General features: G+C 42.5%; 1 protein-coding gene across 1 annotated transcript; it reads left to right on the forward strand.

Moving 5' to 3' along the window:
- Positions 1-11,912: 11,912 nt before the first annotated feature.
- VIP (vasoactive intestinal peptide) lies at positions 11,913-19,115 on the forward strand. Its single transcript, XM_054196114.1, has 6 exons — positions 11,913-12,033; positions 12,432-12,553; positions 14,269-14,409; positions 16,455-16,574; positions 17,237-17,345; positions 18,919-19,115. The coding sequence occupies exons 2-6, from the start codon at positions 12,441-12,443 to the stop codon at positions 18,925-18,927; spliced, it is 492 nt and encodes a 163-aa protein (XP_054052089.1). The 5' UTR covers positions 11,913-12,033; positions 12,432-12,440; the 3' UTR covers positions 18,928-19,115.
- Positions 19,116-19,791: the final 676 nt, after the last annotated feature.

Below are 19,791 nucleotides of genomic sequence, written 5' to 3' on the forward strand. Positions count from 1 at the left end.
CTGAGCATCTCTGACCTTGCCATGCTGGGTGGGGGCTGTGCATTATTCCCTGCTTTCGCCCCCAAACAGAAGTCTGGTTTACATGTCTCATTTCTCCTTTTAGCTTATATGGGAGCTTTTGGCTCCCGTCAGATTTCTGGCGACGTTACTGCATGAGGGTGGCAATGTCTGATGGGCATGGACTGGATCATGGAGCTATTTCAGTAATCATGTTTCCTGTCCGCTTTCCCAGTGACATTCTGCATCAGAGACATGTTTTCATCTATTCATCTATTAAGCAGCAGAATCAAGTGATTGTGCGCTGAGGGCTGTGAAAGAGCAGTAGCACTATTTTAGAGAAAGGAGTTCTTTTAAACAAGAGTAGCTTAATCATGAAAGGGATTACACAGAGTGATGGGACTGAGATAGCAGGAAATTGGATTTGCTGTTTTAGGACATAACTGTCTGATGTGCCTATGGCTAGGGACAGTATGGAAAGGCACTGGAATACAAAATTATTCATATCTAGTTGAGGGCAGACCTGCATCTATATCGATCCGCTTTATTTTATGGCACCACATTGATGACTACACAGGAAAGGTGATGCTGCTCTCTTGTTCCAACTTGACAAAAGCACAAATCACAGCTGGCAACAATTTGCATTTCTTTGGACATGTATGGAGAAGTTCCCAATGATTAGCTGTGCACTGAAACGGGATGAATCTTCAGCCTCTAGACTGACCAGCCTAGGTCTTGAGTTGAAGCACACTGGAGAGCCAAGGAGGAAACCCCTGCTCTGTTCCTGTGCTGCATATCCTGCTGATCTTTTTAAGTTATTTTTGTAGGACGGAAGAACTCTCTTACACCTTTTCTAGACGGATTGTAGATTTTTTTTTTTCTCATTTAGCGTTTCTCTATTTAGTTGCCTAGTAAGTTCCACCTCTCTCTCTCTGTGGATAAGTACGATGATAAAAATACACAGGTTTTCACTCTATCCCATGCTTTTGTTGTTCTGCCAAGTAACAGAGCAGATGACTTTGTTATCCAGAGAAACACTTTGAGGAATTGATTGGGTTGCATGTGATAAGCTCTCCAGCACTAGTTTTCCAGCATCAAAGCACTGATTCTTTTTATTATTTTTTTTTCTGCAGTCCCTTGGGCAAATGTCATGGAAAGATACAGGCACCTTTTTGTCAGTACTAAATGACAAACATCATTTAGTAAAACTTTGAATTGCCTTGCAAAATTTTTATAACTCTATAATGCACTAATTCGTGATGCAGATATTTTTAAACATTTTAGGTAACATAAAACACACTCCTGTAAAAATCCCTGCGCACTCAAAAACCATATTTTTGGGTGCTTGTATATACACTAAATAAAATCTTTCAAAGTGTCTAAATGCTTCTAGGCATTGAATCATTTCTGAGAAGGAAATTGAACATTAAATATGCTCCCACATCATTTAACCATGTTCAAAACGTGTCAGCTTAAAAAAAATCAAATTCTCTTTGAGACACCTAATTTAACTATTTGCAGATTTTCATCTCTTCTACCAACCAAGGGAATCTGCTTTAGGCCAGAGATATCCCCAGTAAAACCAAAAATATTGAGGAGAGAAACAGGGACAGAGATAGCTCATTGTAGGCTAAGACAGGCTTCAAATAACCCAAATAAGTTAGAGAATGGCAGATTTACCATGACTTTGCAGAGTAAGTGAAGAGTGACTGTGTTTAATATCCTGATAGTGCTCCTGAAAGGTGCCTGAAAGCGTTTCTTCTGATTCGGTCACCCCTAATCCATAACAAGGCACCTGTATCTGCACGCCTTCTCACAGATATTTTAGGGTACTGAAGGCTAAATATCATCACGTACATTTAAATGCATTTACTAGGATCACAGAGGGTATAAATAGGTGTTCCTGCCTCTTTCAAGGCACCTGTAAGACATTGAATGACTACGTGATTTAAAAGCTGCTTCCAATATCGGGCACCACAAAGATTTAAAAACAGACTAAGAATGTTTCAGATAATCTTGTTGAGCTCGATATTGTACTCAAAATCTGAGTCATTAGCAGTCAAAAACTTTCGGTGCTAACTGTCCATTTATCAGTAAAACAGAACAGTGAATCAGAAGAAAGAAATATACTGTTTTATTGCTGTTCTTAAGGGGTTGATTTGCAAATGGGGTGTGCTAGAGGGCCTTGCTAGCAAGCCCGGTCCTGCAAAACAGATTGTTCCCACTTAACCCTCAACCCTCCAAATGCTCTGACTGACCACTGATGATTTAATCTATATTGCTCTATTATTGACTGCAGTGAGACTACTCATATATTTAATAACTCTGCTGAATCAGAATATAATTCTATAAACTACATCATTCTAGTGCCTAATTTAAGAGAATAATTTATATCTGTCAAGTGATTTCTGTTTGTTGAAAGTTTCTTCTCTGTGGAAACAGATGACTACTCTGCTCATCTCACCTGCCTAGTCACTCTTTGAGCATGTAAAACATTCTGTGTGGGTATAAGGGTGATCCTTACGTCCTTATGCAGAGACATGAGGGGCTGACAACGGAGGTCATAGTGAATCAGTGCTTGGCCCTTCCTTTCTATTATTTGATGTGAGAGCCGGGTTAAGAACTCCTGAATCACAGCTTTGTTTGAGTCTTGGCATTTCTGTTGTTCCACAGACGTGTTTTTTAGCAGAATATCACATCATCCCATGTCTCTGGATGATGAGCCAATGAAATAGGATGACAGCAAAAAAGACCAAAGAGAAGTTTTTCTAGAGTCTCACTCTGCTAAAGACCACTTCTAGGCACCGTTTGGGGGGATATTTTAGAGGTGGATTTGGAAAGCAAAGCTGAGCAAAGACAGTACAAGCATCAGATAGCCAGTCTGTTCTCTGGCTGTTGAGGACAACATTGAGGTGATCCCATTTGTAATCAGCACTGTCTGAAGACAAACTGTCCCCAGCAGGACAATCTTTTACAGACTTCTGAAAAGATTGTCTCTAATCTCTACTGCCTCTAGACAGCATGAGGAATTGACAAAATGCATTATATTCTGATAGATCCTGAGAGATCTTGTTTTGGGTTCAGCTTCATCTGAAACTGTCTGGAGGAGAAGGCAGAAGAGAGTCTGGAATTGTTTTAGTGACTCCTGCTTATGGCGTATTTTCAGATTCTTTATTTTTTACATGACATGCATTTCTGAGTGGCCTTGTAATCTTTTCACTATTAGGACACTTTTATTTGGGTATCTTTTACTGTGTGCACAAACTCTGCAAGCAGAATTGCATGCAACCTTATGAGTACACACAGTTACTTACTGGGTAGTGTACACAGCAGGTAGCTAGGACTGAAATATGATTACACTAAATATTAATAAGCTCTTCAGCTCTAAAGCTGATAATGACTAAGAGTTTTCCTAGCCAGACAGTTGTCAGTCAAGTTGGGAGATGCAGCCCTTGTTGCTGCTTGGGCGAGGCTGATTTTGCCCTTGCTCAATCACAGACACCTGGACCACAAGCTGGGCTGAGGATGAGCTGTCTGAGCCATAAAACTCTGGATGGAGCATTGTGTGCAAGGGAATGGAGGCCAGGACAGGGCTATGGATTCAGTTTCAGTTTATGCTACTCATTCTCTCAAAAAGCATAGCTGTACTGTTCAACTTATTTGTCCCAAGATCTGAGAAGTGTAAACCTCCTTGAGACAGCTGTTCTGTTATTCCTTTACTCTGAAGGTTTTTGAACCCAGTGTTCAAAATGATAACACTCATTGAGTAATGTCATCAGACACAGAAGTCCCCTTTTCATATGAACTTCTAGTCATTGTGGAAAACTCCATGTGGAAGTTCTCCCATCTGAATTGATGCCACTAGAAGCAACCAGAGGGCATCTCTTGAAACTAGAGCAAGGAAGAATAGCTGTGACAGATGAGCTTTGCTTCCTTTTCCACATCAGTGTTGTGTGACATAATTTTCTGTTGTGACATTGTGTGATTCCATACCTATGGAATATTTTTCTATTAAACCGGAAAACGTGTCAGGTAAGACAAAATATTATCTGTGACTAGGAGAGATGGAATTGTACTTAAAGCTTGTACAAAATAATTGTCAACTAAAAAAAATTCCTCTAGTTACATGCTGGAAAAGAGTTATACAGTTATTTTTACTGTGCGGCTATCGATGTTACTGCAGGATTGACCCAGAGTCACCAGCCGCAAGACTCATGTCTAAATCAATAACTTATAAATTCATGCTTTGTTACAGGCTGAGTATGAAGTTTAGCAAAGTTAAAGGTACTAAGGTTCATTGCTTAGGTTCAATAGTTAGCAACATTTCAATATTAACTTTCAATAGAAATGAAAATACTACATTAGTTTTTGTCGCACCAGTGCTGAATATTTCGTTTGTTTCTGCAGAAAGGGCTTTCAATCACCTGTCAAATAAAAAACAAAACAAACCAACAAATTGCAGAATATAATTATACACATACATGATGACAGCATATATGATGGCTACTGAAAGTGTTGCTGTACCTATTAACTCTTTTATCTTTGTGATGATCTTCATCTCCCAAAATACCTTAGAATCCTAATAGTCTTGGATCTATTTATGTGTACTTAATAAAATGGAATATATTGACTGTGGTGCTACTTTCACTGGAACATTCTTAAGACTTTATGTAGGATAAAGAGGATAATGAGACATTGATGTATTGGCCAAGAAGCCAATTAAACAAGATGTAGGCGCATATTGTTTGTTCCGATGGCCTGTGGAGTTGAACTAAATGATAAACTAGGTTGGAACTATATCTCTCTTGTCCATGAACACTACAAAAGTTCTTCCATAACTAATATTGAAAACAGTTAACTCCAAATTAAATCATTTATTATGGACGGTAAAGTAACACGTTGATACTTTCTTCTATATGACTTCTTCATGGAAACTAGATGTGAATATAAATGTTCAGAGCCATAATAGCATAAATAGGCTTAGAGTAGTGCTAAGAGACAGCACGTTACACTATGCCCTTTATACACATGGACAGTTTTAGAAAACCTCTCTCAGCTCTTTTTCCATGAAGACAATAGTGGTAATTGCTTGAGACTGAAGCATTTTTAGCTTGTTTCTGCCATAGCTTTTAGATGGTTGCTTTTTTCAGCTTGGTAAATAAAGAACTTGTGATGATTAGGTCAGTTCAAAGAATAAAGTTATCCTGGCATAATTAAGCATCTTAAGATGTGCCTTCCAGCCTGACTGACGTGGCTTTTTCTATATCATAAAATGATATGTCTGCTCTCACAAGCTTCCAGACGGTGCGATAGTAGCAATGTTCACTGGGGGGAGACACAAAAAGAATGTGGCCATGTGCACAATCCAGAATAGGGAGAAGGATCTACACAAAATTAGAGAAGTATCCCAGTCCTTTCAGCACAGATGTTATGGTATATGCCACAGGAAAGATTCCAATCATACAGTTACAAATGTATAAATGGACTAAATACTCTGATACTTCAAGGGGTTTTTGTGTAGTCAGTATGGGAAGTAGATAGAAAAGCAAAGGGACTTTTAACAGCTCAGCTGCATCGGGAAATGGGCTCCTAGCCATTAGCATCATTGGTTTCTTGGACTCCCTGAGTTTATGATGAACTTGCAGCCAAACTCCATGAGATAAGTGTCAACAGCACATCAGAATAAGATAAAGTGCCCAAGGCACGTTTGCTCTCAGGCTTTCCTTTGAACTTTTAAGCTCCATGTTGGCGCTGTTGTGTGTGGTTTACTTTTAACAGGTAATCTGAAGGGATTATGGAGGTTATTTGCATTATGTATTCTTTTTGTACAGGTAGAGACAAAAGGACATCCATAAGGTATCAATTAGTATAGATGACAGGCCCAAAAGCATGGGTAAAACGTAGGGACGCAGGTTTGAAAGATTGTTCTTAATATCTGTTTAGATAATTAGATATTAGCTTAGAGAAAGTTATATATGTCAGAATGTCATGGAGACTAAAGTGATTTTTCAAAGGTTCACCATAGAAAATCCGGTTTTGTACAGCCAAGTCAATTTATGTAGAAAACCTCAAAACTCTGTGAAGCAAAGAACTGGCTGAAAACAGATGGGAAGCTGAGTCTAAATGCTGCGGCATCTTAAAGACATACATTATTGACATATACAGAGGTTATTTTAGTTTTGCAGAGGAGAAGAATGGGCTGGAGCAGCTGCAGGAAGAGGAACACATTTCTGGTGATGAAAGTATCATCTGATCCTTTGCTGAAGGTGGAAGATCTTAACAGTGCTGAAAGGAATGGGACATATTTCAGATAGCTTGTTAAAAACAAAGAATACCTAACATGACCAAACCAGAAACTACTCTGCCTCCTGACAATCTTTGTATTACTGTGTGATTTCATGAGTTTTAAGGTGAATGAAATGATTTTAAGAAGTCTTATGAAGCTTTAAAAGGAGATTGCTTAGAAAGAAAACCAGAAATATTAAAGCTTCTGTTAAAGCTTGCGTAGTCATGGATCTTCCTGAGGAATGAGTGCAGAATATATCTGTCTGATATTGAGAGGGGCATGGCAAAAACATCACGCCCACACTAAAGAATGAGAAGGAATTTGGAACTGACACTTCTAGGACAGCTGCATACCATGAATGGGATGGACATGAAGCAGTAGTTCAAGCACATACCAAATAGCATAAACACTTGGAGACCAAAAAGTCTATCTATCTGCTTTGGAGTCTTTGAGAGAAGCTGAGATTGTGCTTTGGGGTAAGGGAGAAGGGGGTATGAAAACATAGAACTAAACTACAAGCAATAGGAGATCTCCTAGATGGCAGAACAGACAAGGGGAAAAGACCTTTGGGAGTATCACTGGAGTCAGTACCTCTCCTGCATGCCTTTTGTTCATCATGGTATCCCCTGGGAAGTTTTAATCAAGCGCGACAAGTCAGGACATACTAATGGAAGAGGTGGAAGAGCGGTTGGAAGTCATGGGCATAATCCAAATGTTACAGTGACTTTGAAAACTGATTCTGAAAATTTTTTAACCCCACAGGGTCATAAATCAAAGGTACCACCTGGAACAGGAGGGACTTGTACAAGTGTCATACATAGTAGGTATATTTGTTAATATCATTTATTGGTTGCAGGACTTTACTCCAGTTAATGACTCTCTTCTGAGGATCCACACTTGTGACCTGAAAACAGGGCTCAAGACAAGTGAGAGAGGAAATGAAGGCTCCCCTGTTCCCCCTGTGTGACCCCCTCACAGCCTGGGAACCGAGGAGACAAGCATTCTTCTGCTGAGTGTTTCTCCTGCAGGAGGCAAGTCATGAGTTTTCAATTGCAGAATATTTGTCTGTGTTTTATTCTGTTTACCATCACATGTCTGAGTCTGCAGAACTGACTCAGGCTAAAGGTATGATGGAACAGGGACTGTGCTTTTGAAATAAAACTTACCTGAAAGAACGAACAGATGGTTTTCTCCTTATTTCTCCTGAGAAGTACTCAGAGGTGCATGCAAAAAGAGTGAGGTTGGGACAAGTTTTAGCAAGTGACCCCATTCATTTCTTCCAACCAGGTCATATTAAGGAGTATGAATGTTTACGGGAGAGTGGGACCAAGCAAGGCAACAGGGTGCTGAGAGCATGTATTGGAGATTATGTTTATCATGCCATTGAAAGATTAGGGAAGGGCAGGCTAGTTTGTCGCTTTTTATTTTAATGTTTTATTCTTCATACACAGTTTCTTGACATGTCTTCTGTTATCTCTTTTGTGGAAGTTGGAAAAGCTGTTCTGCTTGCTGCTGAATGATAGCGCTCCACCAATCTGCCCTATAAGCTGCCCTATAAGCTCTGAAAGCTCATGGATCAATGTGATACGGCTATGGGATCAAAGGCAGAGTTTCTGAACTCACCTACAGGAACATGAGCTGTAATGCACAAGGGAGATTCTGCAGACCCAATGATCCTGTGAGGCAGAGCTCATGAGTCAGTAGAATCTGATATAATACGCAAGCCCTAAAACAACTGTCTTTTATTATTTTTCTTTTTTTTTTTCCAAAGTAAAACTATGTTTCTTTTGCTGATGTAATTTCTCTTTTTAAAATACAGTTACATGATAAATCTGGTACATGTTAAGCAGGTCCTCCATGGAACTAAGCAGATTTCTCTCATCTAAGGATTTGGCTTTCAGAGTTTTTTTAGCCCATCAATTTCAGCACAGTTTTGCATGCTAAAAATAGTAATCAAATCTAACTAACAAATCTAAAAACTCCCAAATTTATTTCCCCCAGATGATGTAGCTATTTTAGGTAATGCTTGGTTTATATGTACATCACACATGTTTGTATACAAATGGTGAGATAACCTTTCAGACAAGCTTCTGCTCTTTGCTCAATCTTGTTTAATCAGATTTCCATCACTTCCAAATATTGCCCATTTTATGACTATAAGACTTTTTTGTTAAGTGGAACATTAAAGAAAATAAAGTAAGAGTGAAAAATAACCAAAATATATTTGATAACATATAGACCAAAGATAAAATATTCAGTAAATGTGGAGCTGCTATGCATCAGGATTCCTGCAACAGCCACTGCAAAATACTTGGCTTCCCAAGAGTTGCCTGTGCCTAATTGTTATCCCAGAGAAGCTCCCAAGTACTATTTTTTTCCAAGTGACTCTTCCATGAAAGGGTAGAATTTCTGTGAGTAGAAAACAGCAGGAGTTACGATCCAAAAAAGGTCCATTTGGCTAGATCTTTAAGGACTCACTTAGGACTCCTACAGAAAAGGTTTTTTTCTCCATCTGTTTAAAAAGATATATTTTCGTTTTAATGACTTGCTTTTTCAAAATATCTGGAAATGTATGTAAGCTCCAGAAAAAATGAAAAAAAGTTGAAAAAGACTAGAATTTGAATTGCCACCACAAACCCTTCTCATTCATCCCAAAACAACCTCCCTCAATGAAAATCCTCTTGGGAAATCATGGAATCATGGAACAGTTTGGGTTGGAAGGGACCTTTAAAGGTCATCTAGTCCAACCTCCCCTGCAATAAGCAGTGACATCTTCAACTAGATCAGGTTGCTCAGAGCCCCATCCAACCCGACCTTGAATGTTTCCAGGGATGGGACGTCTACCCCCTCTCTGGGCAACCTGTGCCAGTGTTTCACCACCCTTGTTGTAAAAAATTTCTTCCTTATATATAGTCTAAATCTTCCCTCTTTTAGTTTAAAGCCGTTACTCCTTGTCCTATCACAGGAGAAAGTGAGGGGTACCATCTCTTCTTCAGTTTACCTTGATTCAAGAGGAGGAGGTGGTGGGTGCAACAGGGTGTTGAAGGGAAATGCAGACAATTCTTAGTGCAATTGAAAAGTGCTTGGGACATCTGGGGTCAATTCAAAGCTCCACTGGAGATTTTCTGGGTAAAGAAGGGGAATGCACTTGATCATCCTATGACTCAGTTTCTTGTCCATAGAATTGTGAAAATAGGTGGTATTGTAATAACAGAAGCACTGAAGATTGCTGAGATCATTAAAGGGGCGATAGAGAGGGATTTTTCAGGAATACTGCCACCCCTAGAGAGGTTCTGAGGCTATTTTAGACAGCACTACAGCATATTACTCCCTTGTCCAACCCGTTAAAAGGGGAACAACGTTCCAGCAAACGGGATTTACCAGCTATGGTAAATAGGTGGGTATGCTATGGTAAAAAAGTACCGATTTACCAGTAATTCCCAAATTTCTTTGGCAGTGCAGTCTATATACATTTCCTCACAGCATGCAGCCGCCCATATAGCACATACGTAGCAACTGACAACAGACTTGTTTTTCACATATTCCCTTGGACTTAGTCGGCGGCTCCCCTCCTCCTTCCCAGGGACTGCAGCCCGCAGGACTCCTGCGAGCCCCGCCGCCCTCCCTCCAGGCTGCTGAAAGGAAACCTTTCCTTTCTTCTCCGGTTCCCGCTGCCGGCTGCGTTTGGGCTGTTCCCGCAGCGCTGCCCTCGGCGGCAGCCGGGGCGCGGGGAGCCGCGGAGCTTCGGCCCCCCCCAGCCCGGCGGGTCTCTGGCCGTGGGGTGCCTGCGCCCTCCGGCCCGAAAGCCGCCTTCTTTCCCCCCCCCGCTCGCCCGTCCAGGCCAGGAGGCTGGGCATCCGCAGCCCTCGGAGCGCCCCAGCGACTCTTCTTTACGCCACCCGGGAGATGGGTTTCTCCTCCTCTCTTTTCTTTCAAGCACTTGGGTGAAGTCCATTGAACTTTCCCAGGTCGTGCATCCAGCACAACGCCTCTACGCCCTTGCTGGGATATTTCTGAGGGCTGAGGGCACTACGGTGCTATTGATGCTCATCTCGCCATTCCAGAGCAGAATGGCTTCTTCGACCTCTAGTTATATGGTAACAAGGGGAAAATTTCCTGAAATTAGACTACTGCAGGAACTCTGGTTTTAGTCACAGCTGTCATCCGAGAAACAAATTTCCAGGCATTTTTAATCTAATTCACTTAATTTTTACGTAACTGAATTAGAAAATGTGATTAAGCATGGCAGAATCTTCGGCATCGAGCCTGCCTAACCTTTAGTGAAACATGAAACAGAGGAGAAACTTATTAGAAGTAAGAAGAAATGGTGAAACCGTCTGTATGGATTTGGTATAACCCTTACTTGTTGTACAACCTACAACCGTAGGAGGATTAGAGGCATAAAAGCTCAAGGGCGGGGGGATGGGGAGCAGGGAAGAAAAGAGGATAATGACCTTTTCAGCTAAAATTCTTGCCGCGATTCTTTGGCAGGTATTTCAGGGCAGGCACTGTAAAGACACCGTGCGACGCTGAGAGGTGCTTGCCCGCCCGCGGGTCCCACGCCCACTTTCCCCGTGTCTCTTTCCCTGCTGCCCACGGAGCTCTTTGAGGCAGGGAAAACTCGAGGGCGAAAATAGAAGGCTTGAAACTACCTGATTCTCCCTTGCTGTGGCAGTGACTCCAGTCCAGAGGTCTGGGTTTGGGACACGTTAGCGGGAAGAGCTGACCACCCCCCCCCCACAACTTCCCGCGCACGGGGGTTTAACATGGGCTCCAGCCGCGCTCCCGGCGCTGATCCCTGGGATCAGCGGAACAACGATTACAAGCACCTACGGTGCTTAGGTGTGGAGCGTGATCCGTTTCCCACGAACACGTACAGTTTAAACGAAAAAGCAAAGACTGGTAAACACCCCGCCGCCCGCTAAAATCACGCTAAAGCCCGCGGAAAGATTTTGGTTTTCAGCCCGGTTCCCTGCAGCGCTGCCCCCGAGTGTTCAAGCGCTGCGGCTTGTGCGAGCGGCGGCCCCTCCGACGGCACGCCCCGGGCGGGGACCCCCGGCAAAGGGACAGAGAGGGACCGGCTCAGCCTGAAAACACCGTCGAAGGGCTCGGGAAAGGAGCAACCTCGGGGCCGGGGAAGGGGCTTGGCGAGGAAGCACTCGGGGCGGGAGCGAAGAGCCCCGGGGGGCGCAGCCACCTCCCCTCCCGGCTGCCCCGGGTGCGGGCGGGGGGTCGCGGTGCGGTGTGCCCGCCGCAGTCCCCGCCAGCCGCCTGCTCTCCTGCTTTGCCAGGCGGAACCACGCTGCCGACGGGGCCCTGTTCCCCGCAAAACTAACTCATTAATATAAATCAAATAACGGCGGGGGGGGTCGTGGGGTGGTGGTGGGGGGAAGTGTGTGTGGGGGGAAGAGGTAGGGTGCGCGGCTGCTCATGAATTAAATACAAGTCTCTGACTGTCCTGAACATAGCGACCGTCCCCTTGGGAAGGGTGACGTCTCCCCAGTAACGTGATTGCTTCTTCGGAAGCAGAAACGTGTAAACGCTATAAAACGCGGCGGCGCGGCGGGCAGCTCAGAGCGTGCGGCGGGACGGAGCTCTCCTCTTCTTCCTCCTCCTCCTTCTCCTCATCCTCCGCCGCCGCCCCGGCATCCGCGCAGCGGGGCAGGGCGCAGGCCCCCAAGCAGCGCAGCGCAGCGCATCGCTCCGCTCCGCGCCCGCCCAGCCAGCCCCTCCGGCGAACTCGCGGCTCCGTGAGTAACTTCCCCTCCGCCGCAGCGGCAACTTCCCCGCGGATGAGGAGGGCGCGCCGCTCCCCTCTCCTCTCCCCTTCTCCCCTCCCCGACCTGCAGGCACCGTCGGGTCGCGGAGAGCGGGTCTGACCGTCCGGGGCAACAGGGGAGGGACCTTTCTTTTTTACTGCTGAAAAAAGCACAGGTCGCTAAACCCCGGAGCTGCTGCCCCCGCGCACCGCGGCGGGACGGGGGTCGCCTTCGGGGGGTGCCACCTCTCCCTGCCCGCCGGCGGCTCCCTCGCCGCGGCCACCCGGCTGCCGGCGGCGTCTCCCGGTGCCGGTGCCGGTGCGGGTTGCTCGGTGGCCGGTGGGCTTCGGGCGGGTCGGTGTGTGACGGCTGCGCTCTTCCCTCCGCAGGTGGCAGCCATGGAGCACCGCGGCGCCTCTCCGCGCCTCCTCGCCCTCGCCCTCCTCAGCGCCCTCTGCTGGCGGGCACGGGCGCTGCCCCCGCGGGGGGCCGCCTTCCCCGCCGTCCCGCGGTAAGGGCCGCTCTCCGCTCCGCGCCGCTCCGCGCCACGCGTCCCTACCTCCGCGCCCCGCCCGGGCTTGCCCTCCCCCGGGAGGCCGAGGGGGTGTCCCGCTGCGCTTTTCCGACAAGCGCACGGTGCGGCGCGCCCCGTCGGGGAGTGTGTGCTGGGGAGCTGGCGGGCGCGCATCGCCGCGCTTGAGACTTCGGCCAGGCGTGCGGGGCCGAGCCCAGCCGAGCCTGTCCTCCAAAAGCTCCCCGGGACACGATCGCACCCTCAGAGGCACCAGCAGCCAACCTGGCTGGCGGTGACCACCGTGGATGTAGGTGGCGGGGGGGTTGGAATCTTTAAGGTCCCTTCCAGTTCGAACCATTCTATGATTCTGTGTGTGTTAAAATGTGATCCGCTCCGTGTCCATCAAAACAGCCTCGGCTTCTCTTGCGGGAAAGCTCCTTTATCCCCGAAGCTCAGCTAGGCGGACACATATTTTGAAAGAGCAGAGACATACACGGGGAAAACAAAACACATTAAAAATTCCTAAATCATGAACAAGGGGAAGTGGTCCGTATGGACTGATAAGTAGGTTTTGTCCTGCTGCGTGCTCTGAATTGTTAAAGTTGTTATTAGTTGTCTAACTAAAGTAAATCAGGTGGCAGAAAGGTATGTTTTACATTTAGACGGGAGGAACATAAAGTGTAAAAAGACCAAAGGAAAACAGTATAGCAAAACAGCAGTGACTGATTTTCAAAAGGTGTGACTTGAGTTGCTTTATTTTATGCAATACTACTTGTGGTTTTTTTTACCAGACAGAAGTCTCACATGCCTCAGATATATAAGAAGTACTAATAGCTACAATGACTGTAAAATTACAAGGACTATCCAGCCTATCCTAGCTTTAGTATGTGATTTTTGCAGAGCATCCCATGCAGGGGCTTACTATAGCCACGGGTGCCTGTTGTCTGCCACAGAACATAACAGCAGCTGAAAGAGACGTTTGATGCCAAACTACTGCTATGCAGTCAGATTGCCCTTGATAAAATATGACACATCATAAGAAACGTCAGTTTATGAAAATATGAGGTAACTGTAAATCGGTTTATATAGAGCAATTGCCGTGATACATTTTAAAAGATTAGATGCGAACATTTTTTAACTTGCAACTAGCAAATTAGTTTAAACATGAGAGAACGAAAACATGTAGACATACATGACTGCACTTCATATTTAGTTTGAAGCTCTTGAGGGTGTATTTACTTTCTTCAGAGAAGGCCTAAGAACAGTTTCATAGTGCATTTCAATGCACATTCTAGGTTTTAATTAGAAGGTAAGTCCTTCACGGGAACTGTTTGCACTTTGCATGGGTGGAGGCTGGTAATTCCATCCATCATTTATATAAAATATGGTTGTTATGAAAAGCTTCATGGTTGTCACTTGAGGTGTAATTGCCATACATTATGCACTGTTCACTGGAATAAATTGAGTGCAATGACAACATATATCGAGAAAATATGCATTAGAGAGAATGATCTGTTATGTCGATTACTCTACTCTATTACTGAGCATGGATTATATCTGAAAGTGATTTGTATTTTAGCTAGGCTACTTTAGAATACCTTACAGATTGAAGTGGGTAGATGTGGATTTTGACACAAACCAGAATGTAAGTTGCAGTGAAGTGTTGTGTGTCTTCAGCTAACTGTACTTTACATGGTTTCCTTCTCCAACAGATTGGGAAACAGAATGCCATTTGATGGAGCCAGTGAACCTGACCATGCCCACGGGTCATTAAAGTCTGAATCAGACATTTTGCAGAACACACTACCTGAAAATGAGAAATTCTATCTTGATCTGTCCAGAATTATTGACAGGTGAGTTTCTTCGCTATCGTAAATACAAATGATGATGCACTATTTGAATTAGGCCAGAAGACTGGTCACATTTTCAACTTGAGAAATAGGAAAGGAAGAATCAATTACAGAAAAAACCCCACATGGCCTCTGGTAGAATACTGGTAGCAGTAGGAATGCCTGCGGAAATGTTGATTGCATTGCCATGCTAGCATGATGAATTCATTCACTTCCCAGGAAGGGCTAAGAAGTACATTGTGAAAATCTGGAAGTTGTTTTATGAAATTAGCTTAATTTAATATGTACAGTAAATAACTTAAGGAAAGCAGTATGTTTACAAAATGAAAGTTATCAAATTGATATGAACCCAGGTTGTATTGTAGAGTTTATTTATTGTCCATTTCAGAAATGCAAGGCATGCTGATGGAATTTTCACCAGCGTCTACAGCCATCTTTTGGCTAAACTTGCTGTGAAGAGATATCTGCATTCGCTTATTAGAAAACGAGTTAGGTGAGGTGACACTTACATTAGGTAGAGTTTTTTCCTAGCTGGCTTCATTGGAAATTTTTTACTCTTCTGTACCTAAGTTCTCATTTTTTTGTGACTTAGAGATAATGAAAGAAAAACTGATATAATAATGGGGGAGCTGAAAACCCTATATAACAAGTTAGTGGTATTTGTTATGAATGAATATGTTACTATTTATTCCTGATACAGCTGCGAGGGTAGAGCAACAGACACTGCACATCACACTGATAATAAATACTGTCGATATTATAATGATTATCACGCCAATTTGCTAATTTTTTTTATCTGATAGTGTTTTTGCTAGTTTGGCGCATGAATGACAGAAGTGCATACAAACTGATTGATTACTCACTGCTTACATGACACCAGGGCGATGCTCAATGAAATTAAGAAACGATTAGTTTACAGTGAAAACAAAAAGGCATGATTTTTTTTCCTGCTGTAGAACGTATTGCCAGATGTTTGAGAGATCTGTATTATAGAAGGATTTGAAAAAGAATGAGGCAAATCCAGAGACAAGGGATCTGGGTGCAACTTCCAGACCAGGACATTCATAAACTAGTGGTCACAGGATGCTGGGAAGGATCCCTGTATATTTCCCTTGTTTTCTTATCCCTAGGCAGCAGCTACTGGGCACACTTGGGAATGGAATAGTAGAATACTTTGGTCTGACCCAATATGACAGTTCCTTTGAGTGCCTATTTCATATGTTCAAAAGCTGAGTGAAAATTAGGTCCTGCATTTATATCAATGCTGCCTTTGTTCCAGAACATATAGTGCCAGATTCTCATACGCTATAAACTAACATAGATCATTTAAAGCAGAACACGTTGAGGCTTCCCGAGATTGTGAATGAAAAATAGGCCTCCAAGTCTGGATTTCACAAGGTGTATTTTGTCTCCTGATACCTCATTAAAACAAGCATTTGTAGCTACGTATGTGATGCTACGCTCTTACTTTCCTCAGAGGCAGGCTCCGTCCTCACTGAGTTCCATATGAACAGTGACCGGGTCCTTTAAGATCTTACTGTGACTGAAACCAGTTTGCACCTTGGCATTGCACTAACGTATATTTATGCAAATGAGAGAAATCAGAATAAAGTCAGCTTATTAAAAAGAGTAACCTGGGCTAAGAGAATGGACAGGAGGGAGTCATGAAATCCACACTCAGCCATTTGATCCTGCAGAATTCCTGGGACAGGGACTCTAGAAATCATTGAGTATGGATCCTAACTGCACGGGCCATGGCAAAGTTGAGCAGGAGAAACAAATCAGTGGAAGGTGTGCCCAAAAAGTCTGACTACTCATCCTTAGAATTTGATCCTAAATTTGATTTGATCCTACTAAAATACGTAGTAAGCAATAGAAGCAGTGTCTTCTTTTCAACAGCAGATCCAATGTCGTAGTTGGAAGCAAACTTGATTTTTGATTTTATTTAGCTAACCAACATTGTAAACTTTGTTTCACTCTTTTAATGGTATCTTCTTTTAAATGGATATCCTCTATTAACTTTTCCTTTGTAATTGTTGTATTGCCAGCTCCCAGGACAGTCCTGTCAAACGCCACTCTGACGCTGTCTTCACTGACAACTACAGCCGCTTTCGAAAGCAAATGGCTGTGAAGAAATACTTAAACTCAGTTTTAACTGGAAAAAGAAGGTATTACAAGAAAGCAAATATACATTGTTTCCATACTTGTATGGTATTAAGGCAGAAAAGATTTATACTCACATATGTATACGGAGGGGACAAACAAAAGGCAATGAACATTAATGACTTCATAACGTAGTTTATAATGTTGTCAAATACAGACAGTGTTTTCTTGTAGTCTGCAGCAGACACTACAATCAGATTAGAATAAAAGGATAAAGAGGAGACAGCATCTGGCAATTTTAAGAAGCTTCTGACAGATTCTTAAAATGGTTTTATTTATTAAAAAGGCCTGTTAAAGAAAAATCAACAGAGCTATGGAACATGAACAAAAATTTTGTAAAGAAAATGCACTATTTGTTGAAAATTTGCCTTTAAGTAAGCACATAAAATGGAAATTTAGAAGTCCCAGAAAGACCTAATCAGTATTGGTGAGAAGTGCCAGCAAATGTTTTTGTAAAGCTTGTATTCTGTTTGTATAGTCACTCATTTAGACAACTGCTTTTAAATTATCACATGCCCTCCCCTATTAAACATGTTATTTCATATGATTTATAACACTTTGGTGTAAGTGTAACAAAACATGCAATAGCTATAGTTAGAAGGTAGCTTTGCTTGCTTGTTTGCTTTTTCTTCTGAGAGCAATAAAGCTTGTTTCTGATCCACAACAGCCAGGAAGAGCTAAACCCCGCTAAACTTCGAGATGAAGCAGAACTTCTTGAACCTTCCTTTTCAGAAAACTATGATTCTGTAGACGAGCTGCTGAGCCACCTCCCACTGGTATGCCCAGAATTTTCTTTCCTCTTGCTAACTGTCACTGGACTTGACCCATAAAATGAGATTGAGCATAGACGGAGTGTGGCCTATCAGTAAGGCAGAATCATCTAGGAAAGAGCCACGTTCCATGAGACGCTGTATGTTTCTATAGGGATTGTGTCTGAATATAATAATCATTTTAATAACAAAAGTTATCCCATGATTGCTGCTATTCAGAATTCCTAATTAAATGGCCCTCTTAATAATGCGCCTAACTCACTTGGGTGTTTCAGCTTGTGTGCACTGCAGCATAAAACCAGAATTGCCTCATTTTTAATTACAAAGATTATTATTTCTTCAGAGAACAAGCTCAAGAATATTTCTTTTAATAAAAAAAAAAAAAAGCAAGCTGCGCATTTTGTTTAGCCCCTATTTCATTAGAAGGGAAGAAGGGAGTTGCCCCTAGAACTAATAGGATCAGCAACATGAACTCCAAGCATTCAAAAGTCACTTGACTCCCATCCAAGGTGTGCTGCAGAGGGGTCGTCTGACATAAAAATATTGCAGTTACTGTTTTCCGTTTAGCTACTACTATTTTTCTAAAATCATTCACAACACATGACACGACATAGAGTTTCTTTGGTCTACTGAAATGTAAACTCTTCTACATCACAGAACTTGCAGGGAAATAAAATTGAAGGGCTAACATAGAAGTGCATTGGGCTTGGTCTTCTCAAAAGTGTGTTATGAAATTGACGATAGGATGGGCTTTGGCATTCAGCTGTGTCTCAACTACGAGTAAGAAAAAAGGGCACTCTTGAAGATTTTTTTTTTTTCTAGGGGGGAGGAGGGGATAAAAGAGACATTTCTTCAAACTGTTGTTTCCTTCCAGGACTCAAAGAAAATATCCTTTTCCCTTCCACAAATGTAGCAGTTCCTCTAAAGTTCTCAAAGATTAGAAAAGACATAGGCTGCTTATGCCTTAAGGAACAAAATAATTTGTCAAGTGATGGGATTCAGGAAAAATATTTTTTCCAGACAAGATTGTTGCAAAAATATCTGCTCCTGGATTTTGCACCTTGTAAAATTTCTGGCATCGACTAAAGTGAACGAGAGCAGTGGTGCAGCAGGTTGTGGGTGTCTTCCTGGAATTATTTTCAGTCCTTTCCTTTTTTATGGACTGTAATGATGATCCAGATCTCCCTATAGGTGAATCACTTCCTCAGCATTGGCTGTTACTGGTCATTTTATTGCAGTGCTCAGTGGCTGTTGTAGTGTGTATCAATACATCTGAATTCATGTATCCGTGCCAAGGATACAGTTGTTTTCAAAGTGAGATGTTGCGATCTATAGGCCAATGTGCAGTAACATTTTTGCCTAATCCTTCAACCTTTCTTCCTCATCCTACAGCCTTGTCTGCTGGCTGTAGTGCTCACCCAGCTCCCGTGAATAGCTCGATCTCATGTTTGCCAGCCCCAAGCACAGCATTTTTTTGCTACCAAGTGGCACTTCTTGTCCACTGTCTGTTTTTATACAGCTCATGATGCAACTGCTTATGGAAATGGCTTTTAAAACATATTCCTCTTTTGCTTTTTAGGACCTCTGAAGGACGCCTGGTAAAGTCTATGAGAAGAACAAGTTATTTTTGAGTTCCACATAGTATTTCAAAGAGATGACTTTAGTCATCAAACCAGAACAAATATGTTGTGAAGTGAAAGTTGTGATATATTTGTTTCTTATGTAATAAAAGTTGATATTTACATTGTAAATATTATTCTAGAGTTCTCTACTGAAAGCTGTACATATGGATGCCAGTTTAACTCATGAGAAGTCTGTGAGTCCATATGCTGTAAATCCTTTAATTCAATAAATTCATTTGAAAATGAGTGTGCAGCTGAAAAGCGCCCATCATTACTAATTAATTGGCCTATTTTAGGTATGGTACAACTTCAGATAAGCCAGTATGATAATAGGGATACATTTCCAGACAGCTTCAGAACCAAAAGTAAAAAATATGAGGAAAAGAATGTGCAAAGTGTGTAAAACTGCATTACAAAGATGTCTGAAGGTTACTGCCAAGCCAAAGGGAATACTTTCCTAGCAGCTTACTGAGCAACTAGACAAAATGAAAAAGCATTACAAACTCTCATGGCCTCTCACGGCATCTTTCCTTCCTATTCACATTTTCAATATTTCACAATATACATATTATATTAAGACCAGAAATGTATCCTTTATTTTCAGTCATGGTTTTGGTGCTCTGGATCTGACAAAGCACACAAAGAGGAATGCTATTCCTTGATTTGTTTGACGCTTAAAGTCACTAGTTATTCCACATTTAGTTGTCTGTAGCTTTGATGATAAAACTATATAAAATAGCTCTGAAGACACTTTACTATTTTTTTCAGAATGAATGTAATTTACAGAATATGCAGACAATAAATCATTTTATTATCACGGCAAACTATTA

Source organism: Rissa tridactyla, chromosome 3, assembly GCF_028500815.1.
Source record: "Rissa tridactyla isolate bRisTri1 chromosome 3, bRisTri1.patW.cur.20221130, whole genome shotgun sequence".
Taxonomy (NCBI): domain Eukaryota; kingdom Metazoa; phylum Chordata; class Aves; order Charadriiformes; family Laridae; genus Rissa; species Rissa tridactyla.

Bases quoted from the DNA above. Each gene is read 5' to 3' on its own strand.
- VIP (XM_054196114.1), top strand. From the start codon at position 12,441: ATGGAGCACCGCGGCGCCTCTCCGCGCCTCCTCGCCCTCGCCCTCCTC. The intron at 12,554-14,268 runs GTAAGGGCCGCT...CTTCTCCAACAG, and splicing joins GCCTTCCCCGCCGTCCCGCG to ATTGGGAAACAGAATGCCAT. The intron at 16,575-17,236 runs GTATTACAAGAA...GATCCACAACAG, and splicing joins GTTTTAACTGGAAAAAGAAG to CCAGGAAGAGCTAAACCCCG.